This window comes from Spodoptera frugiperda, chromosome 10, assembly GCF_023101765.2.
Source record: "Spodoptera frugiperda isolate SF20-4 chromosome 10, AGI-APGP_CSIRO_Sfru_2.0, whole genome shotgun sequence".
NCBI classification, from domain to species: domain Eukaryota; kingdom Metazoa; phylum Arthropoda; class Insecta; order Lepidoptera; family Noctuidae; genus Spodoptera; species Spodoptera frugiperda.
In genome coordinates, this window is record NC_064221.1 from 10,139,862 (window position 1) to 10,162,829 (window position 22,968).

General features: G+C 37.2%; 2 protein-coding genes across 2 annotated transcripts in view; one reads left to right on the forward strand and one right to left on the reverse strand.

Moving 5' to 3' along the window:
• LOC118277304 (protein EFR3 homolog cmp44E) overlaps positions 1 to 22,968 on the forward strand; it is a 501,236-nt gene that overhangs the window by 377,949 nt on the left and 100,319 nt on the right. The window lies entirely within an intron of this gene.
• LOC118277082 (uncharacterized) overlaps positions 1 to 22,968 on the reverse strand; it is an 86,615-nt gene that overhangs the window by 4,404 nt on the left and 59,243 nt on the right. The window contains exons 4-7 of the mRNA XM_035595747.2: positions 12,863 to 15,609; positions 12,651 to 12,781; positions 10,568 to 10,858; positions 10,033 to 10,195 (exon numbers count right to left, since the gene is read on the reverse strand). Of these exons, the coding sequence (XP_035451640.2) occupies positions 10,033 to 10,195; positions 10,568 to 10,858; positions 12,651 to 12,781; positions 12,863 to 15,609 (3,332 nt within the window). The remainder of the gene's footprint in view (positions 1 to 10,032; positions 10,196 to 10,567; positions 10,859 to 12,650; positions 12,782 to 12,862; positions 15,610 to 22,968) is intronic.

Sequence of the window (22,968 nt, forward strand, 5' to 3'; positions counted from 1 at the left end):
TCACGTCGGTTTTCTGTGAGGCCTGTGAAATACAACGACGGCATATTCTACTGCTTGTTAAATTCATCTTTAGCAATGGAAGCTTATAATTCTGATTTCATAGAGGTCTAGGTAAAGGCAAAGTGGTTGATAAAATAATGTAGGGAACTGATAATCGAGCTCTGTGGAGTGCTACTACTATGAACTGATGTTGATTAACAAAATCAAACATTAAGAAACTGTCTTCTAGATGATAAGTATGACCAATTGAGCTCGATGTATGTACACATACAACGTAATATAGTTTTTGTGATCTGAGATCATCTTATTATTTCTCACATACCCGCTACATGTTAGCACGTCTCCACATGAAGTAATGAAGTTCATTGACACCGGTCGTGTTCATAAAATAGTATCTTCTAGGATACTTGAGATTTTGAAATCAGTTTTTTTTACTTCATTTAGTTCGTACTAGCTTTTAATATTCAGTCCGTGGGAGCCTTGCTTTGACTATGAAAAACAAGAATTTGCCATAAATTCTATGTTTGGTTTTTCTCGGGTGAAATGTAAATTATGTTGTCTGTATTTCCAGCTAATATGTACCTATGTAAGCACGAAAACCTTCAAGAAGATTGGTTGAGTATACAAAACAAACAAATTGACATGCCTACATATTTTCGCATTATACGAAGATACATTATTAGTCCTGGATTTAAAACGTTCTATTTAGCTTGTCCTGTTCACGGCCACAGCTGACCAAAGCTTCTTCTTGCATAGAGAAGGTTTTGAGCATTAATCACCATGTTTGCTCGTTTATTGTTTGGGTCAAATCTAGTTATTGGATTTTTATCCGGAGCTGCGGACTTCCTAGCGGGCTACCGAGGCTTTAGCTCGTAAAGCTGGAGTAGAAAAGGGGTGGTTTTTAGTCAGTAAGAGTTTTACGCTCCCTCTCACCTCGCCCAAGGCGGGAGAAGCCATTAGATGATTTTGTTACCCCCTCTAAAAAAAAAGTCAAATCGATTTAATATTTGGTACAGACTCTGAATCTCGATGACCAAACAATGTGAACTTATTAAAACCGTTTTTTTATTACGTATACTTTTAATTAAGCATGATCAAATAAAAAATATTGCTTTGTACAATATGTAAGTAGTTACCTATAGTTTTAATGAAGCATAACAAGTCAAGCTTATTCATTTATTTCGCGAGTGCACTTTAAACTTGATTTAAGTGATGACGGATGGCAACGGATGTCGGCTAGATACCTGAATACCGCCTAATACTTTATGATGCCTTGGTACCTCGTATCAATCAAGATGTTTTTTGTGTGAAAACCACACGCTTGTCAGTGCTTTATTTAATTATAATTTTGAGAGTTTTTATTTGTTGTCATGTCAAAACATTAATAGTTTGTGTTATGTAAGAAAAAATATTAATTAACTTTAGTCACGAGAGTGAAGATCTGTACCCTTAATATGAGTTTGAATTTCGTTTAAAGTAATAGAAACGAGAATGCGTTCGGCGCTTTAATAGGTCGTATTGAATAAACCAACCAGTCAGAGGGCTGAGTAAGAGTTTACTTTACGTTTAACGAGATAGAAACGGAAACGAGAGTGCGTCCGGAGCTTTGATTGGTTGATTCAATCGCACAGGCCAATCAGAGCGACAAACGCGCTCTCGTTTCGTTTTCGTTCAACGTAAAGCAAACTCGTACTAAGGGTACTGATTGGTCGGCTCGAATAAACCAACCAATCAGAGCTTCAAACGCACTCTCATTTCAATTACTTCTAACGTTATTCACATTCATACTAAGGTTTGATGAATTCAGTTTCCCGTCAAAATGGCTTTTAATTACTTTGCTTTAAGTTTTTTAAAGTGTAATAATTAATTTTAATTTCCTAACCAGTGTCTTCTATTAAATACAGACTAGCCATAATAATGTTTTATATTTAACCGACAGTATCAGCTTACGACAAAAAAGGTTAGAACTGTTTGTTTTTGGTAATTCAAATACGATATATAACGCTTGTCTATGTCAACATCCGTTTGAGTTCAATGACCTGTGTGGAGACAGTGCATAGACAAGTATACTTGCAGACAGATAAAATATAATTAGGTATGAATTTTAATATGTTTGCAACTGTGGTTTGCAATGTATGAATAGGTACCTGAGTTCTTTTTTGTTTTAAAAATTATAGTTTTAAAGCAATATTTTGCATTCTGAACAACGTGTAGCGGGTTCGATTTCCGCACGTAGCAACACTTTGTGTGATCCACAGGTTTTTGTCACACATCTTATACATTTTTTTGTTTTACAAAGCTGAAAAGTTTGTTTGATTAAACGCGCTAATCAACAGCTGATCCGCAGAGGGGATGAAACCTCGTTGAAGTAGCTAGTACTATCACGCTATGACGAAAAGCAACTGAGCAGAACGGGTGTGCCAAGTGAGTACCTAATAAAGTATTTGAAAACTAAGAAAGAACAAATTAGGTACTAGGCGGTTATAAAAGACAAGAGATGTAATTTATATCAACCGACAAATTTTATCGCATTTTGACACTACAGCCGGAACAAACAATGCTATACGAGAGATATCAATGATTGTCGCTACAACTTAAGGCTTAAGGCCGCCCGCCATATGGCCGGTGACCTCAACTGGCCCATTTTGGTACAATGAAGGTAAAACAGTTTTCTTGTTAATAATACTTGTATGAAAAGCCTTAAAAGTTTGTTGTCACAGTTGTATGGGTGGGCTGGATATTAAGTTGCCTTCTTCAATGGATTTTTGTTATAAAACAAAAGTACCTACTAAGTTATAATAAGTAATTAATCGTGATCCGGAACTACGGAAGACTTTACGGGTTGCCGAGGCTCTAGGAATGATGCAATTTTTAGCCGACTTAAAAAAAAAAAGAGGTTCGTAGTGTGACCTGTATGTATGTAGATTGTGCGCGTTTGGTTAAACCGTTTTTGATTTACTTTATTTGATTTAAATTATAGATTTTTTAATAATTAGGTCGCTTATGGGCAGGCGAGATAGTGGTCAAACGTCGACACATTACTAATAAAAAAAATTAGAAGATTTTATCATCATCATCAGCCGGAAGACGTCTATTGTTGAACAAACGCCTCCCCCTTAGTCCTCCACGTAGAACGACCAGCCGCCACCTGCATCCACTGGCTCCCCAAAGGATTTACCTACTGCTAATCATTACAAATGTGAATTTCTCTTCTCTGTACATATAATTACGTATATGTAAATAAAATAGTCTGTCGCATGTCAGTGGCATGAAACAATAAGAGCAATAATGATCGTGACACGTCTTGCTCTGTTTCCACAATCTGCTCTGATTAGCATGTCTGTGTTTGAACATGTTATAAACTGCTGCTACTGCTTTGTAAACGCAAGTAAATATGTCATAGTTTCAGTCTAATATGTTGGCTAGAAAACGAGGAACAACTTTTGACTTTTGAATCTACCTGGCAAGCCTTTAGCACCTATACAAAATAGGGGTGGGACTTTAACCCTAGGCTGAGTACTAATCTAATTTTACGAGAAAAAAAATAATATGGGGGTTGAACCCCTAATTGAAAATATTGATTATTTGTAAAAATAATTCACAAATGATTTTTTTTCTCACCACAACATTATCAAACAATGAAAAAAGTAATGAATTAGTTAGCCAAGGTTATTAGCTACCGTTTGTCGTTTTTTTTTTGTTTTAGCATACAACCTTTGATACAAGAAAAGTAAAAAAAAAATATTAAAATAGCCATAACTTTTAGCAAAAGTCGGGGTGTTGGGTCGAATCCCCAACGACCCCTTCGACCCCGACTTTTGTCGTTAAAATTAGATAGATTAGATAGAACTCAGCCTTCACGGATTAGAAGTCTCACCCCTATCACATTGTATAGCTTCACTGACGGACAGACTGATAGACTATAATTTATTTATTTATTTGTTCAAGTTTCAAAAGCACCTAACTATTTATGGTTTAATTGGAATAAATGATTTGACTTTTTTTAATCTGGGATTGTTGTTTCCTAATTTTTATGTTTATAAACGAATCCATGCATTACGTGGCGTAATGAGCACATCTGCCTACCCCTTTGAGGATAAAAGGCGTAATGTTACGTATAAACGAATTCCCAATCCACCACAAATCCTAAAATCCCCGAATCCCCACCTAATCCTCAAATCCCTCATCACCAAAAAGTCGCCAACGATCTTGTAATGTTGCGGATGTGATCATCTGATATCCGTGAATGGCGCCGATTGCCTACCACCAGGTGATCCATCTGCTCGTTTGACGCCCTATACCTTTTATTAAAAAAATAAATCATATCTACGACGCGACGCAGAAGAAAATATAAGTTCAAAAACTGATATTAAGTTCCATTCAAAGTATTATTGTAGTAGGCAGGTATGTCAAGATACCATTTTGGGTTATAGACACCGTAAGAAGCTTTTATCAAACTGCTACTCGTAGGCTGTTTGCAAAACGGTGTTTGGCTCCAAATTGCAATTGTTTAGCGAAACCCATCTAAGTGGCGACGTGGTTTGCGGTCCAGTAAACAAACAAACATAGTATATTTCGATCTCAAAAACGTAAATACTGAATGATTATCATAATTTCAACGAAGGATTAGAAAGTGAGATTACATAGAACAAAATAATAGTTAAAAATGTCGCTATAATCAACAATGTGGTGAAATAATGTACCTTGTTGTTTACGTTGTAAAGTTTAAGGTTTTCTCCTAATCGGATGACTAAAGACCAACTTGTGTTAGACAGCAAATACGCACAGGTTTATCAGCACATATAATAGGATTTACATTAATCACGGCTATGGTTACAATCTGTCTATTTTTAGCCGGACATGTTCGACTTTTTAGTCTCTAGTCCGGCTAAATTTTTCAGTGTTCGGCCTGTCCGGCTTTTGTTGGGATTTTTGTGAAGCGCGTAACACTTATAATTGAGAAACAATACGAAGAAATTCAACGCATGCGATACAGCAATTCATTTCTTATTAAATTTATTTCATTTCATTTCTTTCAAATTAATTCCATTTCATTTAATTTATTTTCAAATTAAATGTCATTTCATTTCTTTAATCAAAGCTGATGAATTTGGTAGCCGAAAAATATTTTGCCAAAAAAATATTCCAAGACATTTTTCAGCTACCAGGCGCACATACAACGAAGAAGTTCGATGCAAAACTATCATTTGTCATTCAGCTAAGGATATGAAATTCCTTGAGAGTTTATTTTATAACCGCGCTCGAGAATATTCGTATGACATCACAGTCGGTGTCAAATACACGACATTGAACTCGGGTCAGTGACCCCGACCGTTCTGGAGATTATTTCACTGAATAATCCTTAATTATAATGATACTAGCGGACCCGACAGACGTTGTCCTGTCTACACGTTAATTTGAAAATTTTAAACTTTTTTAATAAGCTAAAACATTCTGGACCTTTTTGATGAAAATTGTTATTCAAATGTTATGACAATATCTAACGTCATTCATATTTGACACTGCGATGGTAGCGCCGTCTGTCGGATTCAATGTAAAACATTCCATAATCAACAACTACTGATAAATTAAAAAATAATCTAAAAATCATTGTCCAGCGGACATAATTGTGAATCTAAACTATTCTCAGATCCTCTTGAACACACACAAAAAGTTTCATCAAAATCCGTCTAGTCGTTTAAGAGGAGTTCAGTGACATACACACGTACAGAAGAATTATATATATAATGATATACTGTAAGTATGTTTTAACTTTGAAAAGAAAAATGTTTATGATATCACGTTTTTTAATTCCGGAAAGCAAATGTGTGTATATTCAATTTTACATTCATTATGCAAAAGGTATGTTGAGTCCCATATAATATATGAGGTGCGCCTACTAGATGCATTGCTTAATTTAAGTGTGGAAGAGCCATGCTTCGGCACGAATGGGCCGGCTCGACCGGAGTGATACCACGGCCTCACAGAAAACCGACGTGAAACAACGCTTGCGTTGTTTCGTTGTGCGAGTGAGGTTACCGGAGGCCCAATTGCCTCCCTTTCCAATATTCCCAATCCCTGATTCCCCAACAACCCTTAAATTCCTTACCCCCAAAGGCCGGCAACGCACTTATAACGTCTCTGGTGTTTCGAGTGTCCATGAGCGGCGCCGATTGCTTACCATCAGGTGATCCGTCTGCTCGTTTACCGGCTTATACCATAAAAAATCTATTACCAAATTATTAACATTGTCAAAGAACTATTTATCACAAAAAAAAACATGCGTGCTAAATGTTAGTACACGGCAAACATAAAAACTGCGAACGTCTGCGGTTCAAATATAGGCCACCGCTTATATCGACCAGGAGTGCGGCCTGTCACTTGACTTTCACTTTCATGTAGCCCTAGTACCTCAAGCCATGAAACGAAGCGTTTTCTATCTTATTAATATTTGTCTAAGCTGTGATATTGTTATAATGTAGTGAAGTAAAGGAATACACTTATTTATTTTTTATGGTATAAGCCGGTAAACGTGCAGATGGATCACCTTATGGTAAGCAATCGCCGTTACAAGTGTGTTGCCGGCCTTTTGGGGTTACGAATTTAAGGGTTGTTGGGGAATCGGAGATTAGGAAGGGGGTAATTGGGCCTCCGGTAACCTCACTCACACAACGAAACACAACGCAAGCGTTGTTTCACGTCGGTTATCACTCCGGTCGAGCCGGCCCATTCTTGCCGAAGCATGGCTCTCCCACACTTGAACTGAGCTAATTCTGACATTTTGAAGATAAGTTCAATAATAAAACTTACAATATCTCAAAAAGTACTTATTCAATAAGTACATAACTTGGAGTGTGAACAAATATTGCAGTTGCCTAGTGTTGAAACATTCCTCCACTTTAATTGTCGCATTGATTGCATTGGAAACTACAAGTTATTACCAGAGCTGTTGTTTCCGATGTTTAAACATTTAAACTACATTGAAAAAAAAACATAACTACATTAATTACCTTAATTAAGTGCATGCATGAATGAAAAGACTGATGACTGTTGATGAAGCAAAAGAGGTGTGTAAGATTGTAGCAATTAGCGTTCCATTGACTGTACCTACCCCTATTTTAAAGAAAAGAGAGAAAATCGTCCAATGACTTCTCGCCTTGAGTGAGGTGTGAGACTCTTACTGACTAAAAACCAACACGTTCCTACTCCTGCTTTTAGGCCCGGAGCCCCGGTAAACCCGATAGGTAGTCCGCAGCTCCGGATTGCCTACCTCCATGGGAAACAGGCGTAATGTTATGTATATATGTACTACAACATTAATTAAGATGCAACATCAACATTCGTTTATTAATTTAATTCTCATTGATCCATCCTAAGGTTACTACCTGGATTGAAGAGATCGCTGCTTGCGATAAGGCCACCCATTGTTATTGTAATTGTTCGGTACAACTGTAAGTAATGAATGGTGTACGATATAGGGTTTATCTGTCTATCTGTCTATTTGTACCCTTAGTATGAGTTTGCTTTACGTTGAACGAACAGGAAACGAGAGCACGTAAGGCGCTGTGATTGGATGGTTCGAACCGGCCAATCAGAGCGCCGATCCCGTTCTCGTTTTGTTTTCGCTCAACGTAAAGCAAACTTGTACTAAGCTCTCTATTCGTCTAATTACTTTTTTATTCATATCAATCCTTGTATCCATCTTTTATACGAATTCTCTCAATGTTACACAAACATGCAAACGTTTTGCACATTGATACTAAGAACGTTTGAACTATTTAATAATCATGCGCCTTGCAAAGAAAGTTTGTGTGTATGTTTGTTACACAATCACGACCAAACTTCTGAAAGGATCAGGATGAAATTTAGAACAGGTAGATTATAGTCTGGAATAACACATAGGCTAGGCACATCTTTTAATACGAGCGAAACTGTTGATAAAACCTAGTATTTCCCTTAAAATCTAAAAAAACTAAGTATCTAACATTAACAACAACAATGTAGGTTCTAGAACAAAGCAGGTATTCTCTAACGCGGGTATAGTCTGCAGGTATCAATCAAAGTGCAGTCTGCAAGTGATGGTCGAGCGCGAACAGTTGTGTAATCATACCACTACTATCAGAACTCGAATGATCATGAGAATCGAATGTAAGTGAAAAGTTTTCGAGTAAAAACATGCAGTACAAATCTATCGCCCGCGATTTTTTTTTTAGGTGTTAAAATATCATTCAATGATTTCTCCCGCCTTGGGTGAGGCGGGAAGGAGTATCAGACTCATAATGACTAAAAACCACCCCGTTCCTTCGTCGGGGCTCCGACTGTTTTCCGAGTCAGAACCCCGATCGTCTGCGATAAGCTTACTGTATTGAATTAAATCTGAATAAAAGGAACAACTGGTTGTTGTATACTGATAGTAATCCAAATTACTTAATCGCTGTAAAGAATTGGAACAAATCTTTTTAAAGTAGTAAATGCTTAGAATGTTTATGCGCGCGATAGTTACGTATAACAACTGGGTTTACTAGAACCTAAAGGCCTAATGGGTAAACATTGGGTCATTAGGACAGTTTTTGATATTGGTTTTGATATAGCAGCTAGCTAGCGTAGATTAAAAAAATCGACAATCGCAGTATAGTAGAGTTTGAGACTCGGTTGCCATTACAGGCAGAAAAAAAAATGTTAAAAAAATACATCAATCATAATTAAAAGCGCTACAGTCTACCTACATCATTAACATCCTTATGAAATGTAATCAAGCTTCATGTAAATCATAATAATAGAAATAAGTATTTATTTATCAATCATATTAAAGTTAAAGCATTTATTTCAATTAAGAATCCTAAATTAGAGACTTTTGAAACATCAAATTGAATTGTCCGTTGGTCTGTCCGTCAGTGAAGCTAGGCGCTTATTACGATACTACACGAAGCCTCTGCATCGTTGGCTGAGTGGTTACAAATGCGACTGCCGGGCAAGGGGTCTCAGGTTCGATTCCCGGGTCGGGCGAAGTATTACTGGGGCTTTTCGGTTTTTCGAAAATTTCTTAGTGGTAGCACGGAGTCTGGAAATATGCCCGGTATATGGCAATAGGCTCACCACCTATTACATGGGACTTACAACATAAATTGTGAAAAGTGGGTGTACACAGTGGCATTACGTGCCATAATGTGCACCTCTGCCTACACCTTCGGGGATTAAAGGCGATATGTATGTATGTACACCAAGTAAAGTGTAAGTGAGTTTGCAACAAATAGTAGTGGTTCATATTGAACTGGCGACCTTTACCATCGATAGGTCAGCGCGGAGCAGCGCAGTGAATGACGATTCTTCCAGTTCCGCATTGCGAGCCGATGCTTGGACGGAGCCCTAATTAACACTATGCAATAGCCAATTTATACACGCTTTGTGAACTTCCATGTTATGGGCCATTAAACAATTTTTAAATGTCAAGAGAAGTGCTGATCTCTTTAATGAACCTTTTCAGTAACGTATGTTTGCTGTTCCTGTTTATTTATATCAATTACGACATCTTATAAGTACGTAAAATTGATTGGTTTGAATCATGACCCACTTTAATTTTATATGTATATAAAAATGAATTGATGTTCGTTAGTCTCGCCAAAACTCGAAAATGACTGGACCAATTTGGCTAATTTTGGTCTTGAATTATTGTAGAAGTCTAGGGAAAGTTTAAAAGGGGAGAAAGAGATGCTGAGGGTTTTCCGGTTCAGCTAGTCATAAATAATTTAATATCCTCAAAATACCCCTCAAAAACATTGCCATAGATAGATTGTTAGAAGCTAATGTAAAACAATAACATCATGTGCATTGTACTTAAAGTCGCTATCCTTAAACACGTTAACCGCCGCATAGGGGACTCCTCTAGTGTTGCTGATCGCTTACTTACCATCAGGTGACTCGTTTGCCACCTATTCCATAAAAAGGGGGATGACCCTTGTGAGCGGAGGATTCTTTTTTAACATTAATCTATTAGCAGTTTAAGGGTTAAAATAAAGTATAAAGTCTACTTACCAAAGCGGGTGAGTCCAAAGGCCTGGATCTCGACTTCCTCAAATCGCTCTCTCCGTCAGAAGGTCTCGACTGTCTATCACTCTCTCTGTCCGAGGAATGGTACCGTCTCTTTTCCTCTTTGCGTTCCTTGTATCTTCTTTCTTCTTTTAACGTCTTGTCATATCTGGAAGAGTTTGTATTTTAGTACGTAAATTGGCAGGCGATTATTGTACTACAAATCCCGGGTGAGTCCAAAGACTGTGACAAAGTACAATTTGGTGATTAATTGAGTCCATGTCTGCCAGAGGTGGAGGTTTTGGTAAACTCCTTATTAAAGGGAATACCTTTCTGCAATAGTGGATATAAATATATTTGAACTATAAAGCCAAACCTTGATTTATCGCAAACTTACAATCACAACTACCGAAATTGAAAAATCGTTTAATTGATGTGAATTTTGTCTTCAATTCTACAAGATATCTTTAAAAAACCTACATCAATCCAGACATTTTAGATGGAAATTGGTTAAGAAGAAAAAAATTGTTTCCGAACTCACCTTCCATCATAATCCTCTCTATATTTCCTCTCAGGATCACTGTCCCGAGGGTCTGAGCTCCTGTACCTGGTCAGGTCTTCCCTGGAATTCCTGTGCCTGGTAAGGTCTTCCCTAGAATTCCTGTTTCTGCTAAGGTCTTCTCTGGAGTTTCTGTGCCTGCTCAGGTCTTCTCTGGAGCTCCTCTGCCTATCCAGATCTTCCCTTGAGTTTCTGTACCTTCGCTCGTCAGCTTTGCATTCATAGTCGATTGTCTTCTTCACTATGATTTCACTTGGTTCTGGGTCGGTGTACCTGAGTTTGAAGAGGTATTTAGTTATTAATATATATTAGTATCAACAAATAATATTATGTCCTTTGTTTCCTGAAGAACTAGGCGTTTAACCATTTGGCTAGCTGCGGACTGCCTAGCGGGTTATTAGGGCCCCGGCTCGAGAAGTAGGTGTAGGAACGAACGGGGTGATTTTTAGTTAGTAATAGTCTGACAATTTTATTCCTCTCGCCTCGCCCAAAGTGGGAGAAGTCATAGGATGACTCGAATAAAACCCATTTGACTACATTCTCCATGGATGTGTGAGTGGTACTTGTAACGCTTCTGATGTTTCGGGTTTCCATGGGCAGCGGCGATTGCTTACCATCAGATAAGGTGTCTGCTTGTTTACCGGCTTATTCCATAAAGACAAAACTGGATATAATATGAGTAACAGATGCAGTATCAAGAAAGTATATTACTAATCCGTAACAAAAAACCTAATTTGGTAACTTGCTACGAAGCGTGATGACTGCATTTTCATACCAAAGTTTTCCTCTTATACATTGATGCATTTGATATGACTCATTCTACTTAGAATATCTAAGTAACATCTATTTGTGTATGCATATAAACTACTTATATTTGTTCAATGTCATCTAGGTTAATATTGCAATGATGTTACATACCATAAATGTATGGAATATAGAGTTGTTTTCTACACAAGAATATTGGCTGTTCGTTTACTACTTCACAATTTGAAACGTCTATTTTGTGAATGTCCCCAAACCCATACATTAAAAGTAACCTTTTGTATAATCCGGTAAACGAACAGTCCAGACAGAACACTTGATGGTAAGCAATTGCCATCGATGACCACTCGAAACACCAAAGGCGTTACAAGTGCATTGCCTGTTGGGGGTTAGGAATTTAAGGGTTGAGTTGGAGATTGGGAAGATTGGCTGGTAATTACCAGCCCAATTATAATTGGGCCTCTGGTGGTTACCGAAGTGAACAAGGGTTTTATTTTGTGTCAAATCATTAATTAATACTACAGACGGCATCCAAAATGACACCCATAATAATTCTTGCCACAATATAAGTCTTTGTACATTAAAACGGAAAGTCATGTCAATTCTAAGTACCTTACTTGTCTTAGAACAAAACAAAGCTAGATAAAGTAAAACAACACAATCAGGTCACAACTTTCATCTGATAACAATATAAGTGACATGAAAATCCCACGTGATTCACGCCGCTCCTTGCTCTGCCCTACATGAGCAACAGAATTGTCGCAGACAAGTTTATATGAAACAGTAGAATGCAAAATTAGGAAAGTAGATTGTCCTATACTATTACAAATAACATCTGTTACGTTGATGAATCTATTCATTTCATGTAAATGTCTTGAATGGCTGAACGGTACATTATTTAACGGACAGTTTTTTTTATGGAATAGGGGGCAAATGAGCAGATGGAAAACCTGATGGAAAGCGATTAGCGCCACTATGGACACCCGCAATACCAGATGAGACACAGGGGCGTTTCAAAAAGGAATATGCTCTTTTCTTGAATACAGTTTAATTGTTTCCCCAACAACTACACAATTTTTAACTAAAATAGATAACATTTAATGGAATTTTGATTTTATCGATATGAGGAACACCTAACAGTGTATAAATAACTTTTAGTTAAAAGATAGTATATGGATAGTTGATGAAAGCGGCCAAATTAAGCCCTTTATAGCCAGATGTTCCTGCAGGCTATACCTCACGGAATCTTCTAAATAAGAAACTATACGTGGAAAGTTAGTAGTAAAAAATTAACAAAATGTACCTTCTATATTCGGAGTCGTCTCTGGCAAGATGTTCAGGGCTCTTGAGCACCCGTGTGCGAGTCTTTGGCTGGACTACTTCCTTCTCTTTCTTGCTCTTCTTAGAAGAGTCGCGAGAGAACAGCTGTTTCATCTTTATAAATCAAAACAAGATATAATTAGTTCCAAGTCACGTTCTATAACTTCATAATAAAAAATGTAAGAGACAAATTACCTTTTCAAGTCCAGTTAGCTTCTTTGCCTTCGGCGGTTTCGCACTGACTTTATCATCAAGTCTACTAGGACTTTTCTCGTATCTTTCATGTTTTGGCTCAAAATGTGATCCTTCATCAGCACTTCTATCTCGCCTCGTGTACTCCTTCCTATATCCATCGTCCTTATAATCCTTAAACCTTGCCAAATACTCTCCGTTAGCGTATATTTGCTCAGCTGGGTAGTTGTCTTCTGTATGCTGTCTTTCACTAGCCAAAAATAATGAGGTGTCCCTGACGTCATCATCACTCTCATGTCTCCTGTGCCTCGTTCTGTGTATTTCTCCGCTTGAGTCTTTTCTGAAGTCATTTTCAATTCCAGAATCAACTAGTCTGTTGTCTATATCGAAGCGACGAGGTGATCTATCATCCCGGTAGTATTCACGACTGTCACCAGAATCATGTCGTGTCATGCCAAAATCTTCCTTATATCTGTCTTTATTCTTCACTCGACGCAGAGAATGGTATGAATCGGCATACTTTGGGAGATTCGCATAATCCTCTTCACGTTCTTGAGCAATCTCAGGATTGGAGGAGTAATGTCCTTTTCTCTTACCGAAATATTCTTTGCCTTTATATTTTTGTCCAGTTTGAAGTACATCATGACTAGAAGTAAGTTGCTTTTTAGCTTTATACTTTTTCTCTTTATATTCATCAGGACTGAGCAAAGGTTTGCCTGTATTTGAGTCTAAGCTTGGAGGCTCGTACTCAGGCTCTGGGGGGAAATCTTTTTTAGAACTCTTGTATCTAGGTTCCAACTTATCAATGAACTCACGTCTATCAAGTTCTCCTTTAGGAACTTTTTGGAAGGTTCTGCTTTCTGTGTTATATTTAACTTTGTGATTGTCTGAATCATACTTACTGTAATCTTCAGTAACACTGCTTTCAGCAAAGCCATCCCTTTCTAATGTGTTCCGATAGTAACGAACTGTTTCATTGACGTATCGCTCAGTGGCTTGCATGCGTTTCTCAGCTTCATATATGGGATCTTCGGGTAAATACCGTGATATTGGCTCTTCAACATTTCTCTCCCTATCAAGTCTTCGAGCATTTAATCTTGATTCCAGAAGCTGCCGTCTGTGACTTAGTTCATTGAAATCTAAATCAACCTTTGTTGGTTCTGTTTCATACTGCTTCTTTTTTGTATCCATACCATCTCCTCTCCCCCTGTATTGATTACTTAGATCAGGAGACTTGTCTTTTGGCGCATATTCATTGGCATAAGTTGGTTCAAAGTCTTCAAAACTAGTCAGCTTGTATTCCCTAAACCGAGGTCTTATGGGTGAATCTGTGATATTGTAGGTCGGCTCAAAGTTAGTGAAGTTGTCATTTTCCTTGTTTTTATAATCATAGTCATACATTTGAGTTTTAGCAAACTTATGTCTCTCCTCATAACCTAAACCTTCATCTTCGTCGGAGAAGTTTCCGTACTTTTCTCTGGACGGAGAAAATGTTTTATGTACTGTCTGTTTGTTTAATCTATTGTTGATGTGTGAGTCGTGATCTCTCACTACGTGAGCATACACCACCCCCTTATCCATCTTGTTGACTGGTGAAGGTACTCTATCAGGACTAGTATTCCTAACAAAAAGATTAGGATCAGGACTGATACTTGGTTTAATATAAGAGAATGGTTGATTCACGTTAGTCCCGTTGGGAGGTGAAATCAAATGAGATTTAGGTGGAGGTGAAGATTGGTCTTCCTTTAGTATTCTCACTAAGTGATCCACAGTATGTCCTCTAGTCAACGGCGGTTTATCCGGCGGTTGCTGACTACTATGTATCATTTCTTTATCACCATAAACGTTTTCTTCAATTTTCCTTATGCTATCTTTGATTCTATCTTTTACATCAGCAGGATTTGTATCTTTACTTTTGGGCGAATCAATCTCATCCACAAGAATTGTCTTCTTCACATCAGTTTTTCGTTTGGGTGTGGCACTTATTTGTGGTGATTTCTCTTTCTCCTTCTCTTGTGATTTACCTTTTTTAGCTCTAGTGGGTGCTTTTGGCTCAGGTTTTTCAGGAGCTTTGTACCTAGGAGGCTTTTCGACGGGATTAACTTTTTTGTTATCCGATTTCTCCTTCTCAGAATTATTTTCTTTTTGAGCAGAATTTTGTTTCTGGTACAGGTCGAGGGGTGGCGTTTTCTTAAAGTAATCTTCTCTGGGTGAACTTTCTATGATGGGTGACAGCTGTGACTTCTTATTTCTTAATGACTTAAGGAACTCTTCAGTCTCACTGCCCGATCGTTTGCGGATTGGTTTGTTCTGCGTGGTTAGCGTTGTGTTAGACTTTAGATCGGACACGTCACTTTTACTTCTCTGGACTATAGCAACAGGTTTTGTGGCAACAACAACTGGTGCGTCAGAACCCTTACCGCTTTGTGCTCTTCTGAATAGCGTAGATAGGGAAGTTCTTTCTCTTCTCTTTTTGTTGCTTACATCACTGGTTGATCGTCCTAGAGGAGTTTTCTCTGGAGCACCTTCGTCGCTGTTCCTTCTTCCGATCTTATTGTCCTTTTTTCTTCGATGTGGTAAGGAGAAGAACTTCTCAGGTGGATGATCAGAGGTGCATGTGATGCCTTCAGCCTGTGCGCGTACTTTGTTAGCTTCTTCAATGAGTTCCTTTTCTGATAGATGTGTGAATGGTTCTTTTCTGATGGACTTGGGTTGGTCAGATGATGTTGTTCGTGTTGCGCGCGGTTTATCTGTAAAAATAATTGGAATATTTAGCTAGCTATTTGGTTTCGTGTTCTGAATTAATTTATTAGCAAGTTAGCATTGGTCGAATTTTGAAATATAAGTAATTAGTTATTTCTTTTTAATCCTTATTTAGTATCGTTTTACTTTAGAAGATGGATGATTGTATGTTTGTTAATGGCTAGTAAATATTGAGTTAGATGAGTAATTTATCCCGTAGTTCATAGATGATAAATGGCAAATAATGTTGAAAATACAATGATCAGTATCTTCTGACATAATGGTTAATTCCATGAGTTATTATGAAAAGCAACTCGTACTAGTAGTACCAGGCTTATTATGTGAAACATTAAGTTATTATTATGACATATATTTTACATATACAATAAACTTTATTACTGAATAGTAAGGTTCACATTCCACAAACAAAATGTTACCTGTGGTTGCAGATACCAGTTGCGTTAGACTATTAATTAAGCTGTCACAAATTTATTTTTGTGTAAAATAATAATAAAGATATATTTAAAATACTCAAAAGGTACTTGTATGAGCATAAATGATAAATATATTAATCATTTTTGTCTAACTAACATATTTTTTATGATAAGTTTGAAGAACAATCGTACATTTTTGTACTTCAAAGTTGAATAAAAACAAAATTATTCATGTAATAGATTTGCTAAGGTTACTTGATTCGTCTCGATTATTTATTTTAACACGGTACATGATTTGAGATTGAGAATAATGTAAAAAAATTATAACATATGATTAATTACGTTGCAAACAGAGAGATGCCTAACTCTTGTGAATTTTTAAACAACTTTTCGTTGACTTTACGACATAGGCCAATCATAACAAAATTAATTTAATCAATTTCCAAAACACACACACACATTAACAGCCTATTTGTTAGTGACCACTGCTGACCAAAGGCCTTTTCTCACACGGAGAGGGCTTGAGTATTAATCACCACGCTTGCACAATGCGGGTTGGCGATTTCAAACTTACTAGTGGTCGCCTAGTGGTCGAAATTCGACCATATACGATTTAATTTACAATACCACTTAACATACGTTCAAGGATAATTTTTATTTAACTCAAACTCAAACAAACTCTTTTATAAAACTCTATTCATATGAGACGTCAGAATATCATCGCAATGTCTATTGATTATGACGTTTTGTCAAATACGATCAGATACTATGCATGTGTGTGTAATGTTTTATTTATTGATTTAATGTACTTTATAAGCATTATTTTTGAAAAATATTAGCGTTCTTCACTTCTCCTACACATAAACTATAAGTGTACCAAATTTTATGCTCCTACGTTCGCGCAATTTTCGTAAAAAGCGGTCCAAAGTTTTTGCATCACGTATTAATATATAGATGATAATTAGAAATTATAAACCCAGGTTTCTTCCCGATGTTTTCCTTTACCGTTTCTCTATATAATCTAGTACATATAACTTGGGAAACGTTACATTGGTACTAGCCGTTGCTACGTTGAGAGCTCTGGCGGAAAAGCACCCTAAGACGCCCTTAGGGTGCTTTTCCGCCAGAGATGTGTTATGTAGCTATGCTATGAAGATGTAATAGCTAAGCTGTTAAACTATATGACCGTTTCCACTGATACTAAGCTATGTAGCAGGTCGAGTATGCGATGTATCGATAGTAGGGAAGCCAATCCATAGCACGCATCTTTCCATGCAAAAACAAAGATAAGATGAGCCCGTTTCCACCAGTGGTATGCTATGAGTACCAAAGAATATAACTAGTGGAAGCCAAACGCATCCACAACAACGTATCATAGACCATCTCTGGTGGAAAAGCACATTTAAACCTACGGGCCAACACTACTCTCAATAATTTCAAAAACACACGTACCTAATACAGGTACTTAACTACAGAGGTCCATATTAAAGCGATATGACTACATATAGTGGCGTCATAATGTAACGGAGAATATCGAGCAAAGAACTTATTTCTCCACTCCTACGCATGTTAGTCACCCCGGGTCCTGGTCTGTAGCAAAAACTACACAATAGCTAATGATTTACCGATGGTTAATGATCTATCATTTGTTATGGAGTATCCATTTGGTGAATTCGCATCAAGACTAACCATAATCGTAAGTTGCCAGATTTTGGTTTTATCAATTTTATTTTGTGTTATAATAATGTTATGGAAATGTCGTTTAAAATATGATTTACTACATGTAATAAATAGATTGAAGTTTTATAATAAAGATCGTGAGATATACTTAATTTACTAGTTTTGAGTATCAGAGGGACTGCGCGTCTGTGCACGCTGCTCAATGAAGATTCCTCTGTGACTCGAAACTAGTAGAGTTTTTTCTCCATTAACGTACATGAGTAAACTGTGATTTTTAGTTAATTTAGACTGAAATTATTCATATGTTATACTCGAAAATCGCCAACCCGCATTGAGCAAGCGTAGTTATTCATGCTCAAAACCTTCTTCATGCTAGAAAAGGCCTTGGTCAGCAGTGGCCACTTATAGGCTGATGATATGTTATGTGTAGTACAGGTTGAAGAGAAAAAAACACATACACACATTTCCTCACACTTACACACGCAAAACTACACTTCGTAAATACCCGCAAGCTTAATCCTGCGGACTGCCTAGCGGGCCACCCGTTCTCCGAATCTAAAAGCATGAGTAGGAACGGGATGGTTTTTAGGCAGTAAGAGTCTGATTCTCCAGAAATCATTGGATGATTTAAACCCCTAAAAAAAGCCTAATCGTACTCCTCTCGCATACAAACTTGCACGCATCATCTTCCTTGAAAGCAACAAAAAAACCACCAACCCTTTAAACTTACTACCGTTTAAAACCAATACCAGTATTAAAAAAGGAGCAAAGAAAATTCAAAAGTTGTTTGCGCCAAAAGTCAGAGCTAAAAATAAGCGTGAGCAACTGTGACGTCACGGCCTTAATGCGCCTGCGACGCAACCGTATAAGTAGTATGCAGAAATACGACGAATTTTATATTATGTATGGGGGACCCGGAATACTGTGGATTGGGCTTGGGTGCCTATTTATAAAGTTGATGAAGGATTGCCATTAATAAAAAGTTGTCGATGAGTTTCTTATTAAGTAAAAAGTATTGCAATTATGCATTCAATTCGATGAATAGTTCGATAAAAACTACAATTCAATGTTTTTGGTATATTTTCTAGTCTATCTGTACACATTAAATTATATTGCATAATTATCTTTTTTACATTTACTACTTGCATATCTTTTTTACAATATTTTTCTGTCTGTCTGTCTGTTTGTTCTGGCTAATATCTGAAATGGCTGAACCGATTACCCTTAAGTACACCTTAATTTGCCATCCTCAAATCAAATCACTTTAGTGCATCCATAGTTTAAGTGTGGGAGAGCCATGCTTCGGCACGAATGGGTCGACTCGACCGGAGTGATACCACGGCCTCACAGAAAACCGACATAAAACAACGCTTGCCTTGTGTTTCGTTGTGTGAGTGAGGTTACCAGAGGCCCAATTCCCCCTTCCCAATCTTCCCAATCCCCGATTCCTGAACAACAACCCTTAAATTCCTAACCCCCAAAAAGCCGGTAACGCACTTGTAATGCCTTTGGTGTTTCAAGTGTCCATGGGCGGCGGCGATTGCTTACCATCAGGTGATACGTACGCTAGTTTACGGCGTGTTTCATAAAAAAAAAATAGTGTACAATGTGGTCTACAACTTATACTCATGAAGATAATGATACTCATCCTAATCAGATACTCATGAAGCCTTACACCAACCAAATTTAAAAAACAAAGTTACCAGTTACAATTCATTATAAATCACAATTCCAAGTATCTAAGATTTTTTATCAAATAATCGTCCGTGTGGTCCTAGGATACGTGATACTGTGCTTCTAGAGATGTTAATCGCATTGTAAATAATCTCACATATAAATTATTGGCTGGTAACGGTGTAGATGTTCCACTAAATATTGACAGGTTTTTCAAAAGGCTTTTGTTAATCCTTGAAGAGGATGGTAGTGTGAGTGAGTGTCAACGGAGGCCCAATTACCACCTACCGAATCTTCCGAATCCCTGATTCCCCAACAACCCTTCTTTTGAGGAGGAAATCATCCAATGTCTTCTCCCACCTTAGGTGAAGCGAGGTGCCAGACTCTTACTGACTTAAAACCACCCCGTTCCTACTGCTGCTTTTCGAGCCGGAGCCCCGCTAACTCGCTAGGCAGTATGCAATATCAGTGAACCTAGGTGCTCGTTTCAAAGTGTAGCTTCATACACTTAACCTAATGTTGATTACATACAATCCCAAAATATGTGACATTACTTATGTCCTAAGGATTTTAGAAAATCTTAATAAAACCAATATTATTTCTCCCTATCCGGGAATCGCCAATCAGTCAGTACCCTCTTGAATAGCAATGCAATGTCAGGTTTAAAATACAATTTTTCTAACTGAATAGCCTCAAACTGATGAAGTTCAATTGACTGGAATTGATCTTGACTGTGGTCTAGCGATAGTAATCGATAGTTTACAATTGAGTTCCTGTCTCAACTTGTTAAGTCAAATGAAGTTAATAATAATATTGGCAGATTAATTCAATATTGTATTTTTTGGTGTAAGGTCAAAGTCGGGATTTCCAAGACATTAAATAGCTCAGAGACTCCGAAAACGATCGCACAATATTTATACACATAATATCGCGCCTTTTTATCCCCTAAGGGGTAGGCAGAAGTGCTCATAACGGCACGTAATGCATCTATACAATGTACGCCTACTTTTCAGCATTTGTGTTATAAGACCCATGGGGGTCAGCCTATTGCCATATACTGGGCACAATTCCAGACTCCATAGTACTACTGAGAAATTTTCGAAAACCGAAAAATACCTAGTACCTAATACTTTGCCCGACTTGTCCGGCAGTTGCACTTGCGACCACTCCATTAGCGAAGCACACACGATCAAATAGAAATAAACTAGGTATCCTATAAAATAAACACTAAAACAATGCGTCAAAGACAAAAACAGTTATTAATAACGGACTTAGTCTTAACACTCACATTGCAACCAGACATCCAAATATTATAAATCTCGCGTGGGCATACTTTTAATTACAATAAGCCCACACGACATAGTGGGATGTAGCACATAAGTAGCAACGTGTAAAATTATTTAGCACCTCTACGTGTTGCTAAAATACCAAGCATTTGTTAATGTTTATCATTAGCTTAGTAATATTGTACCTAAAGAGGAGGGATTTGGTTGTTTGTTTGTTTATTTGCATGAAGTAGGGTTTGAAACTATTGAACCACATTTGACGTTGACTACACTGGTGCGGTGGTTGGGCGACTGTCTGCCGCGCAACTTGTAGCGGATCCGATTCTGACATAGAGCAACTCTTTGTGTGATCCACTAATCCTAATGTAACTTTAAAAAAACCATTTCTCCCACTAAACACCGAAAATTTTTACTTTGGAAACAATATAAAAAAGCTGTAAGCGCGCTGCCAGCTCGCCGACCGCGAGCTTACAGCCCTTTTGTACTGACGTTATGAAGTATACTTATCATACGACATAAGATTTAATGTTCAAATTTAAATGACAAGTTGGGTTGGAGAAGTGCCTTTAACTGCCGCACTCACAACATTTAATGATTTTGTATCGCAAACAATCGCTAAGGACATGGTTAAGTAACCATTAAATGACTTTAAGTACGGTGGTATATATGATATACCCTGTAAACAACACGCGGCACGTATGCGAAAAACTAGTATATGTGTAGTTTACATATTATTTGTACATAAAAACACGCTCGGCGGCCGTGACAATGCCGGCCCGTTGTCTAAACACAGCCACTATAATAACTGTTTATACCAGTATAACGAGAATATTATTGTGAATATACAAATTTATAAGCCATTTTATCAGTCTGCCGGTTCTCGTATCTTTAAGTAAGACTTTGAATAATTTTACGGGTTGACTCGCTTGAGTTTGAAGAAGATTTTTATTGTTTTTTTTTATAATAATTATAGTGATACATACTAAATTAACTGAAAATCACGGCTTTCGGCCAATTTCAATAAACTATATATCTGTAGACTTGCTTACTAGAGATACAATTTTAACATGCGCTCCATACAAAATGTGTCAAAATTGTATCTCTACTTACGTACATTAATGTAGAAAAGTTCTACTAGTTTCGAGTCACAGAGGGACTCTTCATCATGAGCAGCATGCGCAGAAGCGTTATTTATCATTATTTACGTCACCATTTAACGACGACATCAATGTACGTGAGTAAGTACCGTGATTTTTAATTAATGTTTTAATTGAATAAATAAACGTAATTGCTGTACATTTATTTGCATGCTTAATCTACCAAATGTTTGTTAATTAGAAATGCATTAACAAACTCATTTTACAGTTTTATTGGTTATATGCAAAGCTTCTCCCAGCGAATTTGTATGCGCTTAATATGTGGGAATTTAGGGATTCCTCTCTAAGTATTCCCCTACACTCCCCAAGTAACGCACACACATGCTAAGTTTTACCTTTCCAAGTCTGTAAGTGTTGGCTGTGCTTTGCTTGTTATTCAAAATGTGTATCTGCCTCCAAATCTTAAATTAAAGGACATGACGTTATGTTATTCACTACAAAACAAGTTAAATACTTATACAGGTATTTCCTAAACACTACAAAATAAAGAACATTATCCCCCAATGAAGACGATACAACATACAATATCTAATATCTAAATCTAGAATCCGAGTACGAACGTCATACGAACATAACAGTTTTGCGGTGAAGGAAAATGGCGCAGAAACCTGTATTTACGTATTTAAACATTATTATAACGCTGACCTCTCTGTCTACCTCATTATACGTTTGCCAATTAATAATATGATTTATCTAAGTAGCTCGTCGCATATAAATTAATATTATGTAAAAGTAATTATGTATGCTGATGAGAATTGCAATTTTGTAAGACGTAGTAAGTCTTATGTCGCTTCCATAGCCTTACTAGAAGGTGAATACTGTCGAACAATATCGGGTTAGAATTCCAGGTCGGTTATCATAAAGTATTATTATAGTATATTTTTGGCAATAGGCTCACCCCTGATTGCCTAACAAATGATCGAAAATGATAGTTGCATTGATTATATGCAACTCTGCTTTTAAAAGACTATGCTATGTTGCTGTGGATGCGTTTGGCTTCCACCAATCATAATCATTGGTACACATAGCATAGCACTAGTGTAAACGGACGCAGCTAAGCCCACATAGCTTAATTTTATTTCTAATTGATTTTATATGGAAAGTCTTTACTATCGATGCGCTGTGTACTCGAGCTG